Source organism: Papaver somniferum, unplaced genomic scaffold (genome assembly GCF_003573695.1).
Source record: "Papaver somniferum cultivar HN1 unplaced genomic scaffold, ASM357369v1 unplaced-scaffold_19, whole genome shotgun sequence".
Taxonomy (NCBI): Eukaryota; Viridiplantae; Streptophyta; class Magnoliopsida; order Ranunculales; family Papaveraceae; genus Papaver; species Papaver somniferum.
The window spans coordinates 18,255,392-18,277,909 of record NW_020628818.1 but is presented as its reverse complement, the minus strand read 5'-3'; the positions used below and the strand labels follow the sequence as shown (position 1 = coordinate 18,277,909).

The following is a 22,518-nucleotide window of genomic DNA, read 5'->3' as shown; positions in this document are numbered from 1 at the left end:
ATAAAAAAATTGATGCATAACTTGATATGCATCCAAAAGTTGGCTGCATAATGCATCAACTTTTTTTGTAAGCACTGAAATTAACCAAAACAATGGATGCATAACTTGTTATGTAGTCGAGAAAATTATTGCATAATTCGTTATGCATCTTTTGTTTTTTGTGATGTTATTTTTTTAGGCGTATATATCGTTTTAGTGGTTGCATACCTAAATTAGTAACAGCATGAACCAAAATATGGTTTCATAATATTTTATGCATCTTTTTGTTGTGTCTGCATAATGTGTTATGCATCTTTTTTGGTGGCTGCATAATGGTTATGTATCAAGTTTTTGAAAATTTTGCCTAAAATGATGATCACTTCCGATTTTTTCGTGAAAAACAAAAATTTGATATTGTTGTTTGTACTCATTGTGTAGCTCTCTTGAGAAGATTTCCAACGATATGAAATTTGTAAAATTCCATGACGCAGTTTTTTAGATATGTTATATCCAAGTTTGTTTGTCAATTATACCCCTAAAAAATTAGGATGCATAACCCGGTATGCAGACATTTTTCAAAATTTCATATAATTATGGATGTCACGGAAACTAAAAATAATCTCCTGACAATAAAAATATTATTTTTCTGGGCCTTCGCCTAATTCTCCCATACGGTAAATGGTAGTTCTGACTCGAGATCACGTGACAAAGCCTAGACTAGGCCCAGAATACCATGCCAGCTGAAGTCCAAGCCTACAAACAGAGAACCATTTCATCAGATCAGAGTCATCAGACACATCACCCGATCTGGCAGACGCCAACAGCCACCAAGAAGCATCAGCGGCACCACCAGGAGCAGCAGAAGTCCGTAACCTCCAATGCCGGTGACTGCACAAGGCTGCGTGATCGAACCCGGCAAACCTCGTTTCCCACCATTGTTTTTCAAACAAATTTTCCTCTACCATTCTCAATTCTCTAAATCTTCAAGGATTTGTGAAGAATGCAAAGTAAGAAACAACTGAAGAAATGTGGTTTAGATCGAGTCTTTCATTCTGAAATTAAATTTTGTGCCAGCTCTAATTGTAAGTAACTCTCTTGAAATTTGTTTCACTCTAATTTGATTCAAATTTGGTTTCGTTTGGGTCTGTATTTTTGGTTTCAGCTCAAATGCAGCTTTTGAACTCTTAACTGTCCATGGAAATGCCTAACTGAAATTAAAGCTAATAATTTGGTGTAGACGACAATTGGCCCAGACTAAGCTCAATGAGAACCAGCATTATGTTGCCTACGAGCTTCAATGGGGTTTATGGAAGCTCCGAGTGAATGTTCTATACTAGAGCACCCAAATTATCAGGTGTGTTTCGAGTCAAATGTGCTATCCAGTTAGACCCATTACCATAATTTTGGACTAACTTTAGAAAGGCTACTTCCTTACAATCCAGAATGTCCGTTATTGTGCACCTGTTGGGTATTAGGTATAATCCGGGTTCTTCTTTGTGATTTTCAGTTTCTAGATGTATTTGCAAGAAAAGCTCGAGGATAAGAAAGCGGTTGGAGAATTTGTAGATAGAGCTTGATGGTAAGAAGCTTGAACTCCATGCTCTTGGTAAAATGGCAGCAAACTTTATAGAAAAATGAAACAATTTGGGGTTTTCAAGAACTTTAGAACTTAAAGATGACTCAAAAATATCTATGCGTGGTTCAAATATGGTGGAGAGGTCCGAGAGGATACACCAATATAGGCCTAGATTTTGTATGAATAATCCTCTTAGATTACTTAGATGCTAATAGATTGTACCTTCCTTGACTAGGATAGTAGGCTGCTTTTAATGATTTTTTCGTATCAATAGATACATTGTTGAAAAACAGTAACCGAAGTTGAGGTCTAACTAATGAAAGGGCCTAGATGAAATGATCTTTAATTTAGTGTGGTTCGATGTTTGGTGGCTTATCGACCGACCAATCATTCAAAAACAAAATTCCAGTTCACTGTAACAATCCCAAACAATCCACTTTGCTTCAAATTCCATCAAATTTGAGGACCTTACTCTTACTTAATAATCTCTGTTTCTACTACGATCACGTTTTGAAGGTATGGTCGTCCCCAAATTTTTGAATCTCGTCTACAATATCAAAATTGGTGTTGTTTTATCTTTACTTTGTTAATAGTAGATAACTGTTCGATAAATCGTGTCTTCCAACTTCCTTCATTTTGAAGATTATTACAAACAAGTATAGCCAGTTCCCACTGGAATTCTTTGTAAAACAACTACTTCAAGTAATGATTTGATTGATTTTTTTTTTTCATTTGTAAATGTATCTTTCAATGTCAAAGCTGAGGCAATGATAATCAAATTTCTCGACTGTATATATGTTAAATGTCTTTAATTGCACTAGGTCTTATGATTATTGACTTTTGTGTCTCAATGAGGAAATGTTGTTGCTGATGTTCTTTATGGTGTGAATATGAAGATTGGAACGGCTGTTGTTATACGAGCTGATGGAAGATTGGCATTAGGTAAATTTGGAGCACTTACGAGCAGGTATGATTGAGTGTCATTCTTAAGTTTTTCCTTGTAGATTGGCTTGGGCAGTATTCTTGTTCATTCGCTGTACCTTTGAAGCCTATGAAGTTTACGGTATTATGTTTGTGGATGTAATGATTGCAGCTTAAGGATTTGAATACTCGAGGATTTGAGGTGATTTTAGTAACATCAGGTGCTGTTGGTGCTGGCCGTCAAAGGCTAAGATACAGGAAACTACTAAACAACAGGTTGGTACTTCTGTTAGTAGCTTTGTTTTTGTGTCCTTTTCTACTGTTTATAACCACCATTTTGCTCTTTTGCTTAAATATAATGTTATCAGCGTATAGGAAAGCAGCGGAACTCATACTTTGCGCTGTTTTGCAGGTTTGCTGATCTCCAAAAACCACAAGCAGAACTGGATGGAAAGGAGTGTGCAGCCGGTGGACCGAGTGGACTGATGTCTCTCTATGATGCGCTCTTTACTCAGGTTGATCATCTAAAGTATTTTCAATCCAGGACTGCATTTCAGACCTTGAACTTCTAAAACTTAAAGAGTTATCTATTATGCAGCTAGATGTGACTTCACCTCAGCTCCTAGTAACTGATCGAGATTTTGGTGATATCAACTTCAGAATGTTACTTTGTGAGACAGTCAAGTAATTGTTAAATTTCATGTGATTCCTATTTTTAATGAGAATGATGCTATCTGTACCAGGAAGGCTCCTTATGAGGTGTAGTGCTCTTGACATTTGCCTTTTACTTATGTATTTCGATGGTCAATTTGTTATGACTACAACACTTAGACAATTAACTTTGTTTTGTCAATGTTGAGTACGCATGCCAATTTAGTTGATAATTGAGCAGATTGTACATCTATACTTTCTTGTTCAATATACATCGAAAAAACTCACATCTATTTACATAATCCAAATTTGTGTTCATGATTTTGAATCTACCTACAGGGTTAATTCTGATACTTTTCCTTTTCACATCGTCATTTTGTCAATACCCATTTGTTCAGGACTCTTCTGGTGTATTTTGGGATGATGACAGTTTAGCAACGCTGTTGGCTTTAGAACTAAAAGCCGACCTTCTTATTCTGTTGAGTAATGTACATCGTTGACCCTTATTCTGAAGAGTAAAAAGGTTCTGGAAAGTTCCACGAATCTAAGAAACAACCATAGAACTCTCTAAACAAAACGGGACCCACCTCAGAATATTTTTTTTTCCGAGTTATATGGAATTATATATCTTCACGAACAAGGTACAAAGTCTTGTTATAAATAGGAATCACTTCGTCTCTTGTTATTCACAAAACGAAAAGATGACTGATCAAGCTGAATCTTCTTCAGAACCACCGTAAGACACTTTATCTTTGATTTTGAGAATATTTTTGCTGAGTAAGATTTGTGGGGTTTTTGTTAAATTGTTGAGTTTTTGATTTACAGGAAAGGCACGAAGAGGGATTATAGTACAGCAATTCTTGATAGAAAGAAAGCTGCCAATAGGCTTATCGTCGATGAAGCTGTTGCCGATGATAATACTGCGGTTACAATGCATCCCGTAACAATGGAAAAGTTGGATCTTTTCCGTGGTGATACCATAATGCTTAAGGTAACCTATTTGAATTGGTTTTGATTTTGAAATCTCGGTGTTTTGCTGTTTTTTGTTGTTGCTTTTTAATTCATAGAAGTCTGTACTTTTTATGATTCTATGAGCTAAGTTTTCATATTCATGAAAACTAGGTTTTAGTTTTATTTTTAAATCAGTTAGTACAGAAAAGTTGTGATTTCCAAATATGTTTACAAGAGATTTGGTTCTGATTTAACCCTATCAAGCAGGCTTAGGCCATCTATATTATAAGAACTTCATATCTTGGTTATATTAAGTATTCATGAACTTTAGGACTTGTTACGAGTACACTGTGTCTTCAGTGAATCTTGAGAATATTGTTATGTGTTTGTTGTGGTTTTAATTTTCTTTCTCACTTTATTACTAACTTTCAGGGAAAGAAAAGGAAAGAGACCATCTGTGTTGTTATAGCTGATGATTCATGTGAGGAACCAAAGATCAGAATGAATAAGGTTGTTCGATCAAATCTGAGGGTTAAACTAGGTGATATTGTTTCAGTTCATCAGTGCCCCAATGTGAAATATGGAAAACGTGTACACGTATTACCTGTGGATGATACCATCGAAGGTCTTACCGGGAGTCTTTTTGACGCTTACTTGAAACGTAAGATCCCGTACCTTCCTTTTGGCCAGCTATATTCTTTATATTAAGGGTGTATTGGTTTTTTACAAGGAGATATTAATTTTATTTTGCATTTATTATTGCAGCATATTTCTTGGATGCATACCGACCAGTTAGGAAAGGTGATTTTTTCATTGTCAGAGGGGGAATGAGAAGTGTTGAGTTTAAGATTATCGAGACTGATCCTCCAGAGTACTGTGTAGTTTCTCCTGATACTGAGATCTTTTGTGAAGGGGAGCCAATTAGAAGAGAAGATGAAGAAAGATTGGACGAAGTTGGGTATGATGATGTCGGTGGAGTGAGAAAGCAGATGGCTCAGATCAGAGAGTTGGTGGAGCTCCCACTTAGGCATCCACAACTTTTCAAATCAATTGGTGTTAAGCCACCAAAGGGGATTTTACTCTACGGACCTCCTGGAACTGGTAAAACTTTGATTGCCAGAGCTGTTGCAAATGAAACTGGTGCCTTCTTCTTTTGTATTAATGGGCCAGAAATCATGTCTAAGATGGCTGGGGAGAGTGAAAGTAACCTTAGGAAGGCATTTGCGGAGGCTGAGAAAAATGCACCATCCATCATTTTCATTGATGAGATAGATTCAATTGCTCCAAAACGAGATAAGACTAATGGCGAAGTTGAGAGGAGAATTGTTTCTATGCTGCTGACACTTATGGATGGATTGAAATCTCGTGCCCATGTTATCGTTATGGGGGCAACGAACAGGCCAAATAGCATTGATCCAGCTTTGAGGAGGTTTGGAAGATTTGATAGGGAAATAGATATTGGTGTTCCCGATGAAGTTGGACGTCTTGAGGTTCTTCGAATCCATACAAAGAACATGAAGCTCGCTGAAGATGTAAGCCAGATACCTAGGCCTTCAATTTTCTTATAAGATTTTAATATATATTCTTCTATCCTTTATCATATTGAAGCTAATATCGTGTTATATTTTCCACTTTACAGGTCGAACTAGAAAGGGTCTCAAAGGATACTCATGGGTATGTTGGTGCTGATCTTGCAGCTCTGTGTACTGAAGCTGCACTTCAATGCATTAGAGAAAAGATGGATGTGATTGACTTGGAAGATGAATCAATTGATGCGGAAATACTGAACTCCATGTTCATCACGAATGAGCACTTCCAAACTTCTGTAGGAACAAGCAATCCTTCTGCTTTGCGCGAAACAACTGTTGAAGTACCCAACGTCAGTTGGGAGGATGTTGGTGGGCTTGAAACTGTTAAGAGGGAGCTGCAAGAGACTGTCCAGTACCCGGTGGAGCATCCTGAAAAGTTCGAGAAGTTTGGCATGTCGCCTTCAAAGGGAGTTCTGTTCTATGGTCCTCCTGGTTGTGGGAAAACACTTTTGGCTAAGGCCATTGCAAATGAGTGCCAAGCTAATTTCATCAGTGTTAAGGGCCCTGAGTTGCTGACAATGTGGTTTGGAGAGAGTGAAGCTAATGTGAGAGAAATTTTTGACAAAGCCCGACAATCTGCACCTTGTGTCCTCTTCTTCGATGAACTCGACTCTATAGCAACTCAGAGAGGAAGTAGCGTTGGAGATGCGGGCGGTGCTGCTGATAGGGTTTTGAATCAGCTTCTAACTGAGATGGATGGGATGAATGCAAAGAAGACGGTGTTTATCATTGGTGCCACAAACAGGCCAGACATAATTGATCCTGCATTGCTGAGACCAGGGCGTCTCGATCAATTAATCTACATTCCATTGCCAGATGAAGCCTCTCGGCTTCAGATCTTCAAGGCCTGCCTCAGGAAATCACCTGTTTCCAAAAATGTTAACATTCAAGTCCTTGCTAAGCACACGGAAGGCTTTAGTGGAGCTGATATTACAGAAATATGCCAACGTGCTTGCAAGTATGCCATCAGAGAGAACATTGAGAAGGTATAATCCCCCATTCTACTTCCTTTTTTCTGTTCTTTCCTCCATTCCCTGCTTAATCTTTTACTTACAAGTTGGATATATTTTGGTCATGTATTGTTTCAGGATATTGAGAGAGAGAAGAAGAGAAGCGACAATCCAGAAGCAATGGAGGAGGACGTTGAGGATGAAGTCCCCGAAATAACTGCATCTCACTTTGAGGAGTCGATGAAGTTTGCAAGGAGGAGTGTGAGTGATGGAGACATACGCAAGTACCAGGCTTTTTCACAGACCTTGCAGCAGTCGAGGGGATTTGGAAGTGAATTTAGGTTCGCTAATACGTCAACTGGAGCTGCAGCTGGAGCAGACACCACTGGTGCCAACCCATTTGCAGATCCTGCTGCCGAGGAAGATGACTTATACAGTTAGTTGCTATTTCTAGGTTATTTATCATTACAGTACTAGTTTATTTTATTTTTATGAAATTAGATGGATGTTCTTGTTTATAAGAACTCAATCACAATTATTATGATGACGATAAGGGTTTGTGTTAGATGATTAATGGATTCTTAGACTTTGGAATTTGTTTAAGCAACATATAAACTGGATCCACTCAACTCTCTCTTAATATAAGAAATACTCCATATATGACCAGCCCGGAAACCTCAGCATCCACAGAAGAACCATAAAGAAAAGAATTTTTGTAATGAGCTTTATTCATATGGATGGTTCGACTGTGAAAAACTTCAAGAGAAAAATTAAAGATACAAGCACAGCGCAGTGAAAGATTAAAGACAGGCATAGAAAGCATAAAACAGAAAGAGAAGTAAAGTAGCCTCACTCCTCCATGAAGCAGACAGGCATAGAAAGCATAAAACAGAAAGAGAAGTAAAGTAGCCTCACTCCTCCATGAAGCAGTATCAACTTCTTCAGTATTTCCATCAATCTCAACAAGGATGGCGAAAAAGTTTTGGAAGTCTTGACAATGCATCGTTTATATGGGCATTGCATATGATAGTTGGCATAAAATTTATTGTTACTTTTTTTTGATTGGCAAAGATAAGATATGCTTCCCCGAAATGTAGAGGCCAATAGAATACAACGTGTTGAAATATCGAGTTTGGGCACAAAGTGGAGAAGTTTTTGCCAATAGAATACAATGTGTTGATAATGTTAAGGTTGATGTGTTTGGATCAGCATAACAAGTGGTCGTGCCGGAGTGGAAAATCATGTGGGCTTTGCCCGCGCAGGTTCGAATCCTGCCGACCACGTTTCTAATTTTGTTGGGAATTTTAATAAAGTGCCACACTTTCAATATCATGTTTAAGAAATTGCTATCTTTTTTTTCAAAAATTTATTTAATGCCACATATTTGACCTTTAAAAAAGAGTTAACATCCGTTAGAGCATGGGTGACATTAATTTAACTTGGTAAAAGACATTTACGCCCTCGAATCTTCTCACTGCATTGAGTTAAATCAAATCATCATTGCGAGTCGTTAACGAGCAAACTTCCCAGACGGTCATCCTTTCTATTGCTCGACTTCATAAGCACCTTCCATTTCTCCTCATGCTTTCTACTCCTCAGAGACAACTAACACGAGCAACACCACTTCAGCGAAACACATTCGAGACCCACAAAGAACAACCAATTATCTTCTCCACGGTTGTGCGTTTCTTCATTGAGAACTCCGACTTCAGATTACATTTCATCCATTAGCTTACCAACTAATTCCGTTAGGAGCCTGAATCTGCTACTGTAAACTACTTCTTGCTCACAAAATTCACAGTAATAATCAGCCATATCTAAACTAGATTCGTCGATCAATTCTCCTCTTTATACCGGCAGACAAAATCCATCACCACCGGCAGTCGAATTCAAGAACCTCAGGTCCTCAGCGTCACCAATTCATATTTAATCAAGACCACCATTGGGTCAAAACCCATCTAATCAACCAACATACATGCCATCTTACTCATGATTCTCACAGCGACAATTACTCAAACGACTCGCCCATTTGACACGAGCTAACAGTCCATCCACTTCTCATTCTACTGAATCTCAGTCCATGCTTTATCTCCAACTCAGCTGATCTTTCTCTCAAAACGAGAACCCATTGCCACCAGCAACCATTTTACAAACACCTATTCAGTTAACGGGACCACGACATGGATCTTGAAACCAAAGCCCGAGACTGCCTGCACTAATTTCCATTACTATTTCTCCGACCTGATTTTACTCAAGATGAACTGAAGTTCAGTCCATGCAAGAACCCCCAAACTCAATTCCACCCGAACTTCACCATTAATCAATACCATTTAATCAAGAGACAGATACATAAACCAAGTCTCTTTTTTGCTCCATCGACAAGACGATGAAATGAAACCACGTACTGCACTGCTCTATAATTGAAATTACCCCTTCATTCTAACTTCAATCTCTCCTTGCACCTATTATAACAGCTCAATCATCTCCGCCAATTCTTACTGACTCCATTGATGCCGCACCATAGCCCATTCAATCAATAACTTAATTAATCCCTAAATTCCACTATTCAATCAATCCCTCGATTAATCATCTACCTAAACTATCTTTTCAAAATACACAGAAGAAAAAGAGAAGAAGAAGAACAAGAGAGAAATTTAGGACTTTGGTTCTCCGTTAAAACCCAAGTGAATACTGGAATCTAATGTCACGAAGGAGATCAAATTTTTCTTTTTTTTTATATGGATGTCTCTAAGGATCGTGAAGGATAAATTGGTAAAAATGAATATTTTCTTGACTTGTTCAAGAATTGTAGACTGGTTTGATGGACCCTAACGGAAAATGTAACGGTTGTGGCATTTTATTATTTCTGAAAAAAACAATGGCACCTTCTTAAACTGGAAATGGGAAGTGTGGCATTTTCTTAAAATTCCCATTTTTGTTTTTGCATTTCTTTTTGAGGCCATGTGCATGCTTATATGTTTTTCTTTTCCGTCAGTTTTGCTCAAAAAACAAGTTGTTCAGATGAGTAAGATTTGGTTCCAGCTACTGTTGGAGAAGTTATTTCCGGTGGAGTCAATTTTGAATCTGGTGGTGCCGGCGTTCTCAATCCAACCGGTTATCTCTTTGTAAGCTAGCTTAATCTCATAACTCTGTAAATATTTACAGATTTATTCATCTCAGAATTAAACTAAGGGTAAAAATTTATTTCATTTTTTTTTACTCATTTCCACATCCTACTGCAACGTCATATTACAACAACTGACATGCTTAACGTATGTTGAGTTTGTATTACAACAACGTCATATTTCAAAGAACTATGAGCGCCAATGGGATGGAAAAATGCTGCTGAACGATAAGTGCCGAACTTTTGAGACCATTATTGGCATATGGATGGTTTGACTGTGAAAAACTGCAAAACAGAAATGAGAAAAATTTAAGATACCATTGTTTTTCACTGAAACAAGCACAGCACAACGCAAGATGATAAACACAGTTTAATAACCACGATAAACTTGGAAATCTACTGAAGAGAAGGCATTAAACAGAACGGTAAAAAGAACTTGATGTAAAGTTACCTCACTCTTCAACGAAGCAGTAGCAGTTTGGCGCTCAACCGGATCAATTGCCAGAAGTATTTCCATCAATCTCAACGAGGATGGCGAAAAAGTTTTGAAAGTCTTGACTATGCATCGCTTATACGGGTATTGAGGCATAAACAAGCTTGCATTTGCATATGAGAGTTTTGCTGTCCTCCAATATGCCTCAGATGGGGATCCACAGAGCTTGAAAATCTTGTGCAATTGCTCCACCTAAATGAACACGACAAAGAATTGTCAGGAAATTCTTGGATTTAACCAATGAAATCGAAGCGGCACTAGGCATGAGAAAAATGGCGAATTAAGAAAAACGGCGCAGAAAAAAATTACTTGTGTGCACCCGGACATTATAGGCTGCCCAGACAGTAATTCACCTAGAAGGCAACCAGTGCTCCATAGGTCGATACCTACACCATAGTTTGTAACCCCCAAAATAAGCTCTGGAGCTCTATACCATAAACTGGCTACTCGACAACTCATAGGTTTCCCATTTTTAGGATCAAAGAATAAAGCGGATCCAAAACCAGCAATCTTGAGTCTTCCCTCATTGTCAATCAAGAGATTCGAGCCATTGAGGTTCCGGTGTAAGACTCCATGGCCATGAAAGTGTTCAAGTCCAGACAACAGTTGATGCATATATGATTTCACCTGCGCATGTTTGCTGCACCTTAATAGAAGTCGTAAAGAAAGTAAAGAACTAATTCTAGACTAAAATGAAGAAACCTTAATATGAAAATATACCTGAGTCTCCGTAAACTTGATTCCACGGCTTGTAGCCAGATCAGACAAGCTATGTTCCATATACTCAAATACAAGCTGCAACTTACAGTACCTTTTGTTCTTCGAAGATACTACCAAACCTTCCAATTTAATAATATTGGGATGATGAGCCAACCGGCGCAAGATTATAAGCTGTCTAGCCATTGAGCGTAAACTCGCGGAATCGAATTTATCAATTCGAACCTTTTTTAATGCCACAATTTTACCGGTTGCAGTATCTTTAGCTTTATGTACTTCACTTCTAGCTCCCCGAGAAATCTAGACAATATGACAAGGAGAAGACCACAAATTCATTGAGCGTATAAGCATAGCCTCCAATGTGCTACCAACACTTTTGCTGGAGAGATTGGACAGGGGAATTTAGAGGTATTACCTGATGAAGCTTCTCAAATGTGTGAGCTGGAATAGGAGTCCAACCATGTATAGCCTCAGAAGCAACAGAAACAAGCCAAATAGGCCAGCCAGCAGCAACTTGTTCTCCCTGTAAATTGTTTGGAAGATTTTTGTTAACCCTTGTAGAAATTGATCTTCTTCTTGGTATACCCACTAAAAATGGAGTTAACTCTTGATTTTCACTCTCAACAACAGCAACATCATCAAGATTTACTTTGACCTCTATCTCTTCCTTATTGGGTGCTGCTGCCAATGGTGATTGAACTGGATAACCAAAACAGTTTAACTTAACAGTTTCAGATGGAGAATCACCAATTTCAGATTCATCATCAGAAGCCTCATGTCTAACATATATTATATTGGTCATTATGTTTCCTCCTTTGGTTCTTCTCCTCCCTCACCTGCAAACTGCAAAAAAAAAAAAAAAAGAAAAAAACAAGACGTTGAAAAGCAAGAAATTTCTACACCTAACCCCAAGATAAAGAATCATTAACATTAGAATATTTCTCTAACAGCCATCAGGATAGACTTGAATATTCATAGAAATTTCCCTAGTGGTGTCAAAAATGACCCACAAGCTTTGTCTTGTTTGTTGTACACTTTAATGGTTTCATCTTTTTCCTTTCTTTTTCTACCTGCGGCTGCCGGCTAGATATTTGCTCTCTTCTTTGTTTTCTCATTATTGGTTTCATGGAACTATGTTGGCTTCATTTGTGTGATGAGTATGGTTGATGCTCAGGGAACTGAAGGTTTTTCAAGCTGCTCTGACAGAAGGTAACATTTATACATCTCGAGTTCTCTTTGCTGTTTTAATTTTATCTCTATTTTCTCCTAGACTCCTAGTGGGTTGGTTTTGAATTCCTTTGAGTTGCTAAATTGGAAATGCCGAAGATCAGTTGTAGTTTTTGTTTGAGAAATTTCAAGTTTCTATTTGGCCAGTTTCAGTACTTTAGCTACTGCTATGGCGAATGATAAATCTGTAAACATGCCGAATCTAGACCTGGAAGATAAATTGGCTGCACGAAGCCCATTGTTTACAACAGGATCAACCTCAGGAAACAAAAGTATAAGAGAAGTTAGTGATGATTTAGAGGAATGTTTTGGTTCAGTTGAAGAAAAGGTTATGATATGGGAGTCGTCTAGGACTAGGATATGGGATTCTGGAGATGTAGCAGTCACTGAATATCTTCAAGCCATTAGTGAAGCTCAAAGAATAGGCGAAATTTTGAGAAACTTCCATGCAGAGAATGAGGCAGGTGTGAATAAGGCTGATGAGCTTTTAGACCGAGTTCAAATTGTTATAAGAATTTCTATGGTAAAGCTTGAAGAAGAGTTCTCCCACATTATTGTTCGCAGGAATCGACCCTTTGAGCCGGAATGCATGTCATTTCATTCTAGTGATGTAGGTACCATGGATGGGATCTCAATTAGTTCATTTGAGTTGGACCAGAATCTGATTGGTGAGTCATCGTCCCGATATAGCAGTAGTACATACTCAGGTAAACACACTATAGATTTAGTCCATCAGTACACAAATCCTGACCTGAATCAAATTGTGACTGCAATGTTCACCAACCATTTCGACATGGAATGTTGTGATGCTTACATTAATGCTCGCAAAAATGCTTTAGCTGAGTGTCTTTTCATGCTTGAAGTGGATAACCTGAGCATTGACGTCAGGGAAGCAGGCACAGAAATCAGTAAGATAAAGGAAGGGAAGCGGGACGCGAGCTTTATTATCAAAATCAAGAAATGGAACCGGGCTATGAAGATCACAACTGACTATCTTGCTCGCGAGAAACAACTTTGTGATCGGGTTTTTGGGGAGTTTAAATCAGTTGCGCCAACTTGTTTGGCGAAGATATTTGAAGTATCAATGATAGAATTGCTGAAATATGGTGAAGCCATTATGGATTTCGATGGGCAAGAGCCAGAAAAACTGTTTTTGAAACTTGACATGTATGAAGTCTTGCGGGATCTTCTCCCAGATATAGACAATATGTTCTTAGAGGAGGAGGCAGGTTCTTCTGTTAGATATGTGTTTCGTGAATTGTTAAAGAGATCTGGTGATTCTGTTAGGGAAACTGTTGTAAAATTTGAGAAGGCAATCGGATCGGACCCCTCAACTAAACCATTCACTGGAGGTGGTACACATGATATATCCAAGTACGTTATGAAATACATCGCGATACTTGCTAGTGATTACAGTGATACCCTTGGTCTGCTGTTTGGGGTTCCTCATGGAGGTGATACTCTTGAGGAAAATGAAAAAGAGGGTGGGCCATTTTCATCCTTGGTTTACCATCTTAAGTTGATCGCTTCAAACTTAATATCTAACCTCGATGTTAAATCGTCCTTGTATACAGATGATGCTTTACGATGCATTTTTCTCATGAACAACATCTTTTACATGGTTTCAAAGGTTAAAAAGAATTCTAATCTTAGACAATTTTTTGGAGACTACTGGATCAGATAACAGGTAGCAGAATATCAAGGATACGCAATGGACTACGAGAGAGCTACATGGCGCCCCATCCTCAATTTACTGAGGTACGAGGGAATGTTTATTCCAGGTACACGTTCAGTATCAAAGCGTGTCTTGAAAGAAAGGTTGAAGGAGTTCAATCTTTCTTTTGAGAAGGTTTACAAGATCCAAACAGCATGGTTAATCCCAGATCCCCAACTTCGTGAAGAACGCCGAATCCAGGTTTCAATTAACGTATTCCAGGCTTACAGAACTGTTATATGGATGCATGACGGGAAGTTCATCAAATACACTTCAGATGAGTTGCAGACGTACATTTCTCATCTTTTTGGCGGGTCTCCAAAATTATTGCCCAACTCTGCTAGGACATGAAGTTTCTTTGCATCATTTACTGAAGTTTTTTTGTTCATGATGCTACTCACATCTGTTATTATTTTTTATTTTTTTATAAATAAGAAACCTGAGTTACTGACAAATAGTAATAAGGGAAGGAGCCTCTCACAACTGAGGACTTTGAGATCTTCCTCCAGCTCTAGCTAGCCTTTGGAGATCAGGAAATTCACCATATTTAATGGACTTACAAAGTACTGTCTCAAAAGATTTCAAACTTAAAATTAAACTATCCATTTTAGCATTTGTTTCCAACTAGTTCTTCTTGTCCTTCCTTGTAGAGCTTTCATTATGTTCTGGTTACAACCCAAAAGATTTAGCTTCTTACATTGCAGATTTTCTGCCCATTCTAGAGCGTCTTGGGCTGCGATGCATTCCGCTTCTTCTCTTTGACGTGCTCTGATACTTCTAGTTCTCCTTCCAATTGTTTCTCCAGAGGGCCCTATAATGCAAACACCAATTCCTGTTAGACCTGTTATTTTGTCAAAAGCTGAGGTGAAAACAAAGGAAACAATCAGAGGTAGAGAAGTTTCCGTAGCTACAGTCCTTCTGTCAGGGATATTAGTTCTATCTATATGTTGCACTCTCATAGCAGTAGTCAGGTGCTCAATTATTTGGTTACTTGTGAACCTAGGGAACGGTTTAACATTTCGAAACACTCTGTCACAGCGGGTTTTCCAAATAAACCAGCATATGGTGCCGCAGAGACTAGCCCATGATCCCCAGGGAGTTTGGGGATTGCCACTATTGAACCAACTTTGACACCAGTCAGTCAGATTGGTAAAGCTATTGCAGGATTTGTCCAGATTGAGCGAGCAAATAGACTAGAAAACTCTAGTAAAGTTACAATGCATAAGAGAATGTTCTCTTGTTTCAGAGGAGTTATTACACAAAGTGCAAACAGAATCAACGTAGTTAATATATCTAGCATGGTAACCGCTAAAAGGAAAAAGATTGTTTTTCATTTTCCAAATGAAGAATTGGATTCTAGGGATAGCATTTAGACTCCAAATTTTGCAAGCTAGATTGTCTTTAGGTTGCATATGTTTCTTATCCAACAGATCATACAGAGATTTACTTGTGAATATCCCCTGAGGGTCATCAATCCATCTTAGAGTGTCATCACTCTCAGTGTTAGGCGTGATGGTAAGGATTTTAGTGATAGTTTCCCATTCAAAGAGAAGAGTTAATAAATCTAGATTCCACCCAGTTTCATTCATCAACTCACCATACTGTTATTGGACACATCCCCTGTATCATCGAGGCATATAGGATTACCGTTCTCATCTGGTGTCCATTTGTCCTTCCAAATATGAACATTTTTCCCATTACCTATTTTCCAGATACTAAAGTTTTTGATGATCTGAATGCCTTTATAGGCACCCTTCCAAGCCCAGGAAGAACCCTCATTACAAGTGGCATGAAATGGGTTAGTTTTAGGGAAGTACCTCCCTTTCATGGTTTTAGAAAAGATGGAATTTGGTTGGTGGAAAAGCCTCCAGCATTCTTAGCTATTAGGGAGAGATTCATTAAATCCATTTTTTTATACCATTACCTTCTTTTTCTTTACTTTTACAAAGACCACCCCAGTCATTGATATAAAACCCTTTCCTAGGACAAGCTTACCCCACCGGAAATCTCTGATGGTATTAGTGACTCTTTTGATGATGGCTTTAGGGAGGATGAACGTAGACATAGTTTAGACAGGTAAAGACTCTAGGACAGCCTTAGCCATGATGCCCTTCCCAAGAGGAGACATGGAATCGCTTTTCCATCCCTTTAGCCTACCCCCCATTTTATCATAAATATTATCAAAACACTTAATTTTAAACTTATGAGTAAACAGAGGACCTCCTAAATATTTGTCATCAAGCCTAATTTTTTTTACTTGAAAAATATTTATAATATCTCTACCAAGGCTGTTAGGTATGTGAGGCGTAAAGAAAATCCCAGATTTGAAAAAGTTTATCATTTGGCCAGAGGTATTACCATAGTCTTCTAAGATAGTTAACATATTTCTACTTTGGGTGATATTGGCTAAGGTGAAAATCAAACAGTCGTCAGCAAACAATAGGTGACTGATAGATGCGAAATTCTTGTTAATCTTAAAACCAGATATGAGGCCAGACTGTTCAGCATTAGATAAAGTCCTCGAAAAGGACTCTATACAAAGAATGAAGAGGTAAGGGACAGTGGATCCCCTTGCCTCAAACCCCTAGAAGATTTAAAAGGTTTGCAAGGAATGCCATTAACAAGAATAGAGGATTGGATAGTACTTATACATTGATGTATAAGATTGCACCAAGCTTCACAAAAGCCCATTTTTTTAAGGAAAGCAATTAAAAAATTCCATTCGACACGATCAAAAGCCTTTGACATGTCGATTTTGAGGCCCATAAAGTGGGTTTTATCTTTTTTTTATTTTTTTTCCTCATGTCATGAATTATTTTATGAGCAACAAGGATGTTGTATGAAATAAGACTTTGTTTAACAAAAGCAGATTGATAAGGAGATAGCAATTTGTCTAGAAAGGGTTTAATTCTGTTAGTAATAACCTTGGAAATAATTTTCTATCCTACGTTACACAGACTAATAGGTCTATAGTCCCCTGGTCCTGTAGGATGTTGGACTTTGGGGATTAGAGATATATGAGTCTAGTTCAGCTTGGATAGAATATGGCCACTATTGAAAAAAGCTTGAACAGTTTCTATGATATCTTTTTTGACAACATACCAATTTATTTTGAAAAAAACAGGCAGGAAATCCATCTGGCCCTGGGATAGAATTTGGTGGCATACCAAACAGGGCAGAGTGAATTTCCTCCTCAGAAGGAGACCTCATAAGATGTTCATTATCCAAAGGGGAAATCAAAGTAGGGATTGGATTAACAATGTCATCATTTATTATATGACTAGAAGTAGTGAGGAGAGTTTCAAAGTGATGATTAAGACAAAAAGCAATATTATCCCTACCTTCAATCCAAGTATTATTTCTATCATATACACCAACAAAGTTGTTTCTCCTTTGTCTTGTTATGGCATTTGGTGAAAGTAGTGAGTATTTCTATCTCCTAAGAAAGTAATGTTTTCTCTACCTTTAATTTTCCATAGTTCTTCTTCATAATCATGGAGTTTTTGGATTTCAGCCTTGGTTTCTAAAAGGAATTGGTCATTTAGTCTAACATTAGGATTAGTCATTATTTGGTCTAACTGATTGTTCATACTATTAAGATTATGCTTGATTTTACCAAAATCATTCCTATTCCACCTACTGACTTTTTTTTCCACAACATCTAATCTATTAACCAGAACAAAAGCCTTAGAACCCTGAAAGTTGGTTTCCAAGGAGGACTTGATAATGTCTCTACATTTTGTCCTCCTGGAAGAGACCAAATTTTTTAAATGGCTTAAAGCCATCATGGCTGGGAATAATGGTATTTAGAAGAATGGAGGAGTGATCAGATCCTAAATGGTTTAAATGTCTAAGACTAGCATTGAGGAATAGAGCAAACTAAAAGGAGTTAGCCATACCTCTATCTAATCTCTCCTTAATATAGCAATTACCATCCTGGTGGTCAGACCAGGTGAAAGGAAAACCAAGATACCCTATATCTAGAAGACCAACATTATTAAGCAGAGAAGAGTACTTTCTGATATCGGAACTGTTAGCAGGGTTACCTCCTCTTTTTTTCATGTTCATGCAGGATTATGTTGAAATCTCCTAGGATAAGCCAAGGTTTGGTCATAGTAACACCCATTTGTTTAACTAACTTCCATGATTCATCCTTTCTATTATCTTTATAAGGGCTACCATACATACAGGTTAATATCCACTCAGACTTAGATTTTTCATCCCACACACTAAAATTTATTTGATTATCATCTTTATGAAGCACAATAAGTTTAACAGTTTTATCCCAAGCTACAGCTAAACCTCCAGCTCTACCTATAGGATCCTGATAAACATGATTATAGTACATGGAGTTGTGTAAAGTGTTTTTGACAAATTCATGCAATTGTTTAGTTTCAGATAGAAAAACAATGTTGGGCTCATGTGATGATATAAGTTTTCTAAGTTGTTGTCTAGCATGTAACGGTCCTAGACCTTGGAAGTTCCATGATATTATCTTAACAAATTGCCAAAAATAAGAAACATTTGGGTATACCAAATTCATGAAATTATTGGGGCGGATGAAGAAATTCATAGGTTTTTCATGGAAAATTTTCATGATTGAGGATGTCAAAATACTACTAAAACTAAAGTTTATAAAATGACACATCTGACTAGCTAAGTTTCCCATCTATTTATCAGAAGATGAGCCACCTCTTTCAGCCACTTTGTGAAGGGTCTCCGGAGTGGTTCTCTTTCCTACTGCATCCTTGAGAGCCTTTCGAGACTTAATGGATTTTTTGCTAGTGCCAATCGATGAAGGGTTTCCAATAGATCCAGAGTGAAAGGTTTGAGGATCAAAATCAGGGAGATTGAAAGTGGGAGGATTCAAGTAATTATGGTTTTGAGTTTGATTCAAGATTTGTTTCGATTTTTTGTGCTTAGGGTAAGGATGATGGTCTTCCTTGCGTTTTTGGATATTTGAATCAAGATTAACAGTGCTATCAGGGTTGGGAGAGATTGGGGAGCATTTCTGATTATTCTTTCTGGACCACTTTCTAGATGAGGAAGAAGAAAGGTTGTTTTGAATCGATGTAGTGTTGGAGTAGTTTGGGTGAGGACCAAAAACAGGTGGGTATGACGGATCTGGGTTAACGGTAAGAGGATCAGTAATATGATTAACTTTCCGGGATTTAAACGGATTATAGGAGAAATGTTTTATGTTATGGGCTTGCAACAAAACGGATTTGTTGTTAGCAGATACTAAGTGATGGTCATTTGTAGCAGCAGTAATGATTGGTTGAGCACATTGATTAACTGAAGTTTCTTTGGGGATGAAAATCTTTGACGTGCTGGCCTGAGTTGTATCTTTCACTGTATGAGATCCCGAGCATAGCATATCTCCTCCATTCACAACACCCAATATAGCAAAAGGGTTATGATTAGTGAATTGATTGTTTATTGGAGGAGAAATTGTAGTATTTGTCACCGATGTACTTCCATGTAAGTTAAGGTTGTGAAAGTTGAACATCGGATTTACGAGATGAGGAGATTTGAGAGCCCTCTTTGCTGCTAGATTTTCTCTTCTCTTTGGAGTACAACTGTTCTTAGAATGATCCAGTGACCTGCAGAACTGGCAGAGTATGAAAGGTTGGAGAGAATAGGAGAATTCAATCCATGTCTTGACCCCTTCCACCATACAGTATGTACCAAATGGAAGACTATGAGAAACTTCGATGTCCACCATTACCTCCACATTGTTCTCATAGAAGTCTCTACCATACGGATCTCTGAAGAGAATCATTCTTCCTGCAGGAGTCACAATTTTCTCAAGAGCGCTATAAGTTATGTAATCATTTGGAACCCTTTTCATTTTAATGTTAACAAGAGATCTGTCAAATTACTCTTCTTTAATCTTGTGTACTCCTTCAAAAGGTATTTGAATAATTGATAGTACTGATTCATGGATGAGCCATGGTTTTGGATAGTTCACTGATAAAATGTCTGCAACATGATGGAAACGAAAGTGAAAGAAATTTTTCTTCTTTTGAAATGGTGAAATTATAAATTCCTTCTTTAGATTCCAGTACCTTCTAGCATAGTTTTTAGCTTCTTGATGGTTGACATTAGCGTTACTATGGAGCTTTCCAACTGCACACCATTTCTCATCTTGGACAGGTTTGGGTTTTAGAGAATCATAACTTAAATAAACCACAAGCCTGAGAGGATCTATAGGTATTAGGTTTGCTTTCATTGACTCTGTGATCTTATCCACAGAGGATTCTTCTGAAACTATAGACATTGTATATGTTTGAAAGCACTTGATGATTAGTTCAATGGAGAACCAACATATAACAGTAAAGAAGTATAGAGGTTTGCTGTGGTCTTTGTGTATGATGGGTTAACACCAATAGAGACTTATTTGAGAAAGCGTATGTGAGAGACATCTGTTAAGGATACAACTATTACCACTCAATTAAAGCCGTAATTGTAGTTGTATCCTTCAAATCTACAGCTGCCAAAACATGCCATCATTGTAATCTCTGTCAATTACCTATTTTTGGTATACAAAATATGTAAAATCTTTTGTAATTATAGTCCTGTATAACACTATATAATGAAGGAGAATCCACCGTATCATGTGTGGAACATTTCACCAAATCTTCTAGTCTTGTCTTGGTATCGAGTCAGAAGATCCACAACTCATGCTTTTCTTCTTATCTCACTATGGATGAAACTTCAACCCTTCACCAAATTCATATCAACCATCTGATCAGTGTCGAACTTAACGACAACAACTATCTCTTGTGGGTAACACATTTTAAATCCCATCTCAAAGGGTACAAGATACAAGGATTAGTTGATGGGACACTGGAAAAACCAACAAAAACTATACCCAGTACTCAAGAAGGTGAACAACCAGCTCCTAACCCTGCATATGCAAAATATGAGGAACAAGACCAAATACTCTTAGGATGAATTCTTTCCTCCTTGTCCGAAGGTGTATTAGGTTGTGTATCAGACCTTTCAACATCAAAACAAGTATGTGAAGCTCTTCAAAAGAGATATTCACAAAAACCAAAGCTCATTAAATGAACCTGAAAAGACAACTATAAAGTCTTCACAAAGGTAACAGTTCAATGTAAGATTATTTCTCGAAAACTAAGCAACTATTTGATGCACTTGCAGCATCAGGAAATCTTTACTCTGAAGAGGATATGCAACAATCATTTCTAGCTGGACTAGATCAGGATTATGACTCTATTGTCACAACTTTAAGCATTGTCTCCAAGATCGACATGGATACTTTTCAAGCTCATCTGATTTCGTATGATCTCCGTCTTGAACAAAAGTTAGCTGTTTTACAACAACCATTAGCCAATGTTGCTGCCTCATCAAGCTCCAGGACGTTTCAGAAACAAGATCAAAGGAGATACTCAAACAATCGTCCACAAAATCAATCCAACCGACATCCCAGAAAAATGTATCAAGGTGAAGGCCCTTGTGAGATCTGCAATCGCAAGAATCATGATGCTCGATTTTGCTGGTTTCGTAACAAAGTGGACAACTCAGCACACAACAAACAACCAACTGCATACTTGGCTTTACCTGGTGGTCCTGCTGATAATAATTGGGTGACTGATACAGGTGCAACTCATCACCTAACTTCAAATCTCAACATTCGGCATGAGTATGATGGCACTGAACAAGTGCGTGTAGGAAATGGTGAGGCTCTCCATATCGAAAATATTGGTAATTCCTCTTTTACTCATAATAATAGGCCTTTTCAGCTATTAAATTCTGCAAAGATAATAACGACTTTTTTGAATTCAGTCGGGGACAACCCTGTTGCAAGGAAGACTTAAGAGTGGGATCTATGCCTTTGATGCTGTCCGAGAGATTCAACATACAACACCAGCTGCTCTTCTATCAAATACATTCCTTCTATGGCATCAAAGATAGGGTCACCCAATGTTTTGCACTGTTTTTAGAATGATTAAAAATCTTTCCCTTCATGTTTCAAATAAGAAGTTCGATTATTGTCACTCTTGTCATATGAGAAAGAGTCATAAACTTCCATTTCCTACTTGTAATACAATTATTGATAAACCATTGAGTTTAATTGTTGCTGATTTATGGGTTTCACCGCATGTTTCAAAAGATGGTTTTCAATATTATCCGCTTCTTCTAGATGTATACTCACACTACACTTGGATTTATCCACTAGTTAAAAAATCAGATGCCTTTCCCATATTTATTCAATTCAAAAATTTAATAGAAAATCAAACAAATCATAAGATCAAAGTCTTTCAATCAGACAATGGTGGAGAATTCAGAAAGTTCACTGCATTCCTAAATAATTCTTGTGTAATACATAGATTCTCATGCCCTCACACATCTGCACAAAATGGCATTGCTAAAAGACGCATTATACATATCACCGAGTCAGGTTTAGCTCTTTTGTTTTATGCTTCCATGCCAAAATCCTTCTGGGTAGAGGCTTTTTCAACCGCATTTTATCTCATTAATATATTTCCTGCATCCCAACATGAGGACAAATATCCACTCCAACTCTTATAAAACAAAATACCTGACTTCTCTTTTCTAAAAGTTTTTGGTTGTCTGTGCTATCCATGCCTTTGGCCAT

General features: G+C 37.7%; 3 protein-coding genes across 3 annotated transcripts; 2 read left to right on the top strand and 1 right to left on the bottom strand.

Annotated features, from left to right (window-relative positions):
• The first annotated feature begins 1,029 nt into the window (after window positions 1–1,029).
• On the top strand, window positions 1,030–7,214 carry LOC113338839 (cell division cycle protein 48 homolog). The gene is made up of 13 exons (XM_026584234.1): window positions 1,030–1,061; window positions 1,217–1,333; window positions 1,487–1,558; window positions 2,452–2,522; window positions 2,649–2,752; window positions 2,889–2,991; window positions 3,075–3,235; window positions 3,526–3,863; window positions 3,953–4,118; window positions 4,511–4,739; window positions 4,844–5,610; window positions 5,718–6,653; window positions 6,756–7,214. Exons 8-13 carry the CDS (start codon window positions 3,742–3,744, stop codon window positions 7,056–7,058), a joined length of 2,523 nt encoding a protein of 840 aa, XP_026440019.1. The 5' UTR covers window positions 1,030–1,061; window positions 1,217–1,333; window positions 1,487–1,558; window positions 2,452–2,522; window positions 2,649–2,752; window positions 2,889–2,991; window positions 3,075–3,235; window positions 3,526–3,741; the 3' UTR covers window positions 7,059–7,214.
• A 2,585-nt stretch (window positions 7,215–9,799) lies between these two features.
• On the bottom strand, window positions 9,800–11,775 carry LOC113338840 (probable serine/threonine-protein kinase At1g54610). The gene is made up of 5 exons (XM_026584235.1): window positions 11,367–11,775; window positions 10,955–11,251; window positions 10,544–10,861; window positions 10,193–10,426; window positions 9,800–10,026 (listed from the first exon to the last, which is right to left on the bottom strand). The coding sequence occupies exons 1-5, from the start codon at window positions 11,751–11,753 to the stop codon at window positions 9,994–9,996; spliced, it is 1,269 nt and encodes a 422-aa protein (XP_026440020.1). The 5' UTR covers window positions 11,754–11,775; the 3' UTR covers window positions 9,800–9,993.
• Window positions 11,776–12,046: 271 nt separating this feature from the next.
• On the top strand, window positions 12,047–14,485 carry LOC113338682 (exocyst complex component EXO70E2-like). The gene is made up of 2 exons (XM_026584056.1): window positions 12,047–13,662; window positions 13,753–14,485. Exons 1-2 carry the CDS (start codon window positions 12,348–12,350, stop codon window positions 13,860–13,862), a joined length of 1,425 nt encoding a protein of 474 aa, XP_026439841.1. The 5' UTR covers window positions 12,047–12,347; the 3' UTR covers window positions 13,863–14,485.
• Window positions 14,486–22,518: the final 8,033 nt, after the last annotated feature.